The following is a 6,000-nucleotide window of genomic DNA, read 5'->3' as shown; positions in this document are numbered from 1 at the left end:
ATAACGGCAGTTACATTCTTGGGAAAATCGTACATTTAAATTTTCCGTAAAGCCCTCCATTGCGGCGTCCTCTAGACTTTCACTTGTATCATTTTGTTTCTCATTCATTTTCCTGGTGTCACGTGCAGAACTTATTGTTCCTCCATTGCCACATTTGTTAGAGACCTGGTTTCACCATCTGTTTCTCTTTTCATTAAAAAAAAAGCTTGGTTGATGTCACATGCATATCAGAAATCAGACTTCCTAGGACATTTATGCTGTCCATAAAGCAAACACGTGTTCTCCACCACGTTTATTAAACAGTGCTGGTTCCGGTCTGTTTCAGATGCCTCTTCAGGCCGCGGCGTTGCTCTTAGCAGCGGTGTGTATGTGCCGCGTGCAGGAGGGCGTGGCTTTCCCTAACGGCTCGGTGGCGTTCTCCTGCGGCAGCATGATGCCCGTGCACCCGCCCTACACCCCCTCCACCAGCAGCCCGCCGGTCACACTGTCTACATCCAGCGCCCCCTACAGGCCCGGTGGAGTCATTACAGGTACACTTTTGCTTCAACAAAATTGTAGTGCAGAGGTCTTCAACAGGGGGTCCGCGACCCCTAGGGGGTCCGCGGAGGTACTGCAAGGGGTCCGTGAAATTTTTGGTTGATTAGACAATTTTTAATTTTTTTCAAACATGAATCTGATTTTACCATTATCTTAATAGTTCTGTATTGCATGCAAGATAACAGGTGTGTTTATGCATGGCAGTGGCACTAATAGGCCATCACTCATTTTCGTTTCCACATTTACGTTTAAAATAAAAACGTCAATTTGAATAGCTTGTATGCATGATTATCATACAAGGTATTTTTCTAAATGGCAGTGGCACGGCCACCCTACTCACTGTACCTTTAAAATAAAAACATGAATATATGAACCTGTGTATTATTTGAATAGCTTAGTATTGAATGCACAATAACAAGGTATGTTTATACATGGCACTAGGCCCAGTTTAATATAAAACACAATTTTATACAATATATATAGTAGAGGGTCCCTGCTCCATCTCTCTATCAGTTTGAGGGTCCTTGGCCTGAAAAACGTTGAAGACCCCTGTTGTAGTGAATAACTTGCTATATGTGAAGCCATGTTTTACTCAACATCTTGTGTTTGTTCGTCCTTTCTCTGAACAGTCTGCATGTTCTCCTCATGTAGGTATCGTTAGGAGAAGTACAGACTCTAAATGGTTCATAGGTGTGAATGTGTGAGTACTGAAGGCCACGTGGTTCCCATTAATGCCCTCATTAAGATGAAACCAATGGAAATAATCTTTCTTTCCATTTTTATTTCCTTGTGGCAGTTATTACAATAATATAAAAAAGTCAAATAAAATGCTAACTTTTTGAAGAAATAAATGAGACGGTTTTTATGTGCCTCTATGCCTTTATGTTTTCTGTTATAGGAGCCAGTAAACAGTCTGTGGCCTTGCACCGTAAAATGTTTTAGTATAAATCTATTATTTGTAAAACAGGAAGAAAAAAAAAATCTAAATTACAAAAAATGTACTATTATACTAGTATTATGTTAGTACACATATGTCCATTTAAAAAAACAACAACATGGAATTAGTAGTATTACCAGTATTAGTAGTATTTCCACATATTTATTCTAGATATTTACACATGTACTTTGAAAACTTCTCAGAAATGGGGAAAATTATACTGATATAATTTTTTGACCCAATATACAATGTAATAACATTAATTTGCGATAATAACAGCGGTTAATGTTGATGTATATTTTTTCTTTTAGAAAATTGTAAATGTGTTATGCATCACTACCTTCACTCAAGACCTCATCAAAGGGTTAAGAGGTCATTGTGGTTGTACAAGTTAAGAAACCATTAGGGGTGTAAAGGTTCAATACATACAGTGGTGCCACGGTTCATTGGATTCATTTGTGTACAGGAAGCTGCAGCAACTCCTGTTTTGTCTTTAACATGTGGGATTGATTCTCTGTTTGGGCTTTTGTTTTCTTTTACAAAGCAAGAATTATGGTCTGGAGAAATGGGCTTATGAAGGAGTAGTTCAATAGCATTAAGCATGTTCGTACAGCCTGGTTTTCTACTCCAGAGTAGAGTCTCATATCCGCGGCTATAAATATTAGCCCTGTTGTAATCGGTAGGGAGTAGCTAGCTAAACGCTGCGGGGAGAGTGTGAGTGCTGCTGTAAGCTAGTTTAGTGTAGCATTCCTCCCAGAACAAACGTTCCTCACCAGAGTAGAATGTTTGTCTTTCGTGGTGGGAGTGTCAGACGGCACGTTGTCTGTTACGTCGGGTGGATTGCCATGTTGAGCGCATTATATTTCCCACAATTTAAGCTTCTGCATTTTCCAATTGCAATAGTATTATTCAAACGGTTTATTGTTCGGTTTGTAATGCGTACCGAACCGTGAGCCTCGTATCGAACGGTTCAATACGAATACGTGTCTTGTTACACCCCTAGAAACCATGTTTTTAGGATCATCAAAGTGGAACGATAGCTAACTCTATATGTTCATTTATGTCTTTTTCTCTGAATTACCTCACTTCTCTTCACTCCTCCTCACCCTCTTTCTTCCCCGAATGTTCCCCCTGTACTCCCTTCTAAACCTCCCTGACCCCACTTTACTTTGACCTCACTCTCACCCCAGACTCCTCGACCCCTTTCTTCTCTCCTCAATCATCAGATGTTACTGAACATATTTCTGTGCATTTCTATTTTTTAAATTTGAATTCAAAATGTCTGCCTCTCTCATTTAGCCATGTTCCCCCTCTCTGCCTCCTGCTGCTCCTCCACTCAATCTGTCTCATATTAACCCTCCCTGATTCTCTCCTTGCAGTGACGGTGGAGGTGGTGAAGAACAGCTCCACAGAGTTCCAGGGTTTCCTGTTACAGGCCAGAAGCAAGAAGGGTAAAAAAAACAACCAAAAAACAACAAACAGCATCTTTAGTGGAACAAAGAAGAGAATGTCTGTCAAAGATTTAAACACTCAAATGACTAAGTAGTAGCAGTGATGGGATGTTAGCATGTGGATTACTTTCAACACTACAGACGTGGTTACCAGGTTAAGGCTTCAGGTACCTGTTGGTGTCATTCCTGGAGGAGTTAGTTATTGTGTCCTGGATGCCACCCTTTAACCCCTTTAACCCTTTTAACCCCTTTAACCTGCTTATTTTCTTTGACAACCAAAAGCTGATGCCTGGTTGCCAGCCTGGTGACGACTTTTAAAAGTTAGTGTTAAGCCCTGTAATGTATGACCTAACGTAATATCTTTTCAGTTCCATCCATTGAACCGCCTCTGAAACTGTTTGAAAACCTCGGCTTTGAGTGTCTGTGGTTTATAATATTCATCACAACATTGCTCTTGAATATTCGCAACAGGAAACGATTCTTCTGTTCCGTCATCAAGAAATTAGATTTATTTTCACATATACAGTGTTTTTGTGGAGTTATAACAACTGAAAATAGTTTGCATTGTGGAATAAAGGCTCAGACACATCACCAGGGGAACGATCTCTTTGTTTCCTTCTTCCAGCTCTGCTCTGGCCTGTGGGGAAGTTCACTAACATCAACACCACCCTGTTTACTGCATTGCACTGTAACAACATGGAGGTATGTGTGAATGTTACATTTCAGATGATATGTATTATTATCTACCAAAAACATTTCAATCAGGAGAGACAAGTCAATGACTTGACTTTTATACATTAAAATAATCTATACAATTATTATAAATTCTTAAATGTATAATGTCATTATACATTTATACATAATAAATGTATTATGACACAGTCCAGACAGTGGTGGAGGCTGATGAGGCTGATAGAATGATGAGTCGATGAAGATGATGAATCTGATGAAGACTGGGAGGAGATGGGGAGGTGGAGGGGTGCGTAACAGCAGCATGAACATACTGAAGGTAGAGAGACCGTCATATTTAAAGAGACAGCAGCAAGATGATAGGCTAACCATGTAATAGTGTCGTTGTGCTATTGGCTAGAGAGACCAGCTGATCTAAACAGCTGATGTCATGATTGACAGCCCCGAACAATGACATCAAGGAAATAATGAGTGAGCAAGCATGAGGAGTGATTGTCAGATGTATGAGAAATAAACTACAGGCTTAAGCATAAAAGAGTATAGTCTTCCTGACTGAACTTACACTAGCGCTTCATTTCTTCACAACTATCTTTCCTTTCTTTTGAATAGCTTACTAAAGTGTTTGGTATCAATGGAGAACAACATTGGATAACAGTAAATAGGTGGGCTTGTATTTTTGTCTTTGTGAGGACCAATATGTATGTGTATGTGTGTGTGTGTGTGTGTGTGTGTGTGTGTGTGTGTGTGTGTGTGTGTGTATTCTTTATGCAGAACTCAACTGTCAGTCAGGCGTCAGGAGTCAATAAGAAGAAAGTACAGCTGACGTGGGAGGCGCCTAGCAACAGTAACTATGAAGACATCTACTTCAGGTGGACAAAGTTGCACTCACACACATGCCTCCTTGCTGACTGCACTATTTTCTTAACCTAAAGGCCAAACTTCGGAAAGCAAGTGTCTGAAACCTTCATGAAGCTATGCAGCTAATCGTGACTGTGACCGTCTAGTGGCCGTTAGTGGTACTGCACCTGCAGCGCTGGCAAAACAAACAGCGTCACATCCGTCCCAGCAGAAATGACCCAAAGCACCAAACCATGTCTGACCATATTATTCATTCACTCATCTTCATGTTGTTGTTGTTGACACGACAGCGCCACTCTGGTCCAGGACTACACAACATTCTGGGTCCAACTGAACAGCAGCACTCTGAGACTGGACAGCAGTGGGAACTCTCCAGCTGGAGTGAGTGTGACTGACAGCAGTATTTATATACTCATGTGATGTGCTGACTGGTTGTGTGCAGAAGCAGCTGACTGACTGACTTTGTCTCTGCTTCATGTCAAACTCTGCTGATGGAACTGCACTGGGATGCTGACCTCTCTCTCTCTCTCTCTCTCTCTCTCTCTCTCTCTCTCTAGGTCTTTTCCTCCTCAGCTCTGCTCTTCATCAATCTGCTGAGTCTGTGTGCCTACTGCTGAGACACACACACACACACACACACACACACACACACACACACACACACACACACACACACACACACACACACACACACACACACACACACAGTGATTGTACAATATGAATAGAAGTGATTGTTATGGAAGTGCAATGTGTGATTCCTGGCCAGCTCCTCTAAAGAATGAGGGATCAAATCTAAATTCAGTCATCAGTTCAAAAGTCAACATAAAGCTGTTACGTTATAATCTTCATAACAGTCATATAATCTGTGCCGCGCCACTGACTGGGGGCTGTGTGCTGATCTGGTTGGGAGTCTGGGCGGTCTCCATTACTACTACTCTACTCCCGGCGACGGAGAGGACGGGGCGAGAGTGTGAGTGAGTTTATTTGAGCCACCATGTTTGTTTATTGGATTAAGTCCTACCTCTCATGTTGCACCGAGGACAGACTGGATGCTACAGGGACTCACCATCGCCTCTCAGGTACAATTGATTATACAAGACAGGAGGGACCGTGCTAGCTAGTTAGCATGCTGATTTCAGTAGATGTCTCTGCAACACAAAACATGGACATCTTCATAACGTCAACACTGTAACCTGCTCACATTCTGTTGATAGTGTTTATGTTTTTGTAACATTCTGGCCTTACACATTGCATCTTCAAACATCGGTCAAGGATGACAGCTCCACCTACTGTAGGAGATTACATGACACAAAGTAAAAATGAAGCTAGAGTTGCCTTGAAGCTACAGGTTTACTAACATCATTAACTGTGACCAACATCACTAGGATTGTCTTGCTTACTATCTTTTGTTTTACTGGCAAAATTCTAAATGTGTCTTATGATATAGGTCAAAATAAACTTTCATGAAGCAAATAGTCTTTTCTGAGAAATAAAATATGTGTGATTGTTAAATACAGTTCAGTT

General features: G+C 41.1%; 1 protein-coding gene across 1 annotated transcript; it reads left to right on the top strand.

The window, feature by feature from the left end:
• Positions 1 to 325: 325 nt before the first annotated feature.
• Positions 326 to 5,090, top strand: LOC137892546 (putative ferric-chelate reductase 1). The gene is made up of 7 exons (XM_068737788.1): positions 326 to 530; positions 1,436 to 1,465; positions 2,854 to 2,925; positions 3,551 to 3,627; positions 4,387 to 4,484; positions 4,764 to 4,854; positions 5,031 to 5,090. The coding sequence occupies exons 1-7, from the start codon at positions 326 to 328 to the stop codon at positions 5,088 to 5,090; spliced, it is 633 nt and encodes a 210-aa protein (XP_068593889.1).
• Positions 5,091 to 6,000: the final 910 nt, after the last annotated feature.

Source organism: Cebidichthys violaceus, unplaced genomic scaffold (assembly GCF_023349555.1).
Source record: "Cebidichthys violaceus isolate CVI_PGR_0920_01 unplaced genomic scaffold, fCebVio1.0.p SCAF_8, whole genome shotgun sequence".
Lineage (NCBI taxonomy): Eukaryota > Metazoa > Chordata > Actinopteri > Perciformes > Stichaeidae > Cebidichthys > Cebidichthys violaceus.
Note: the sequence above shows the minus strand (reverse complement) of the source record. Positions and strands in the feature narration are given on the sequence as shown.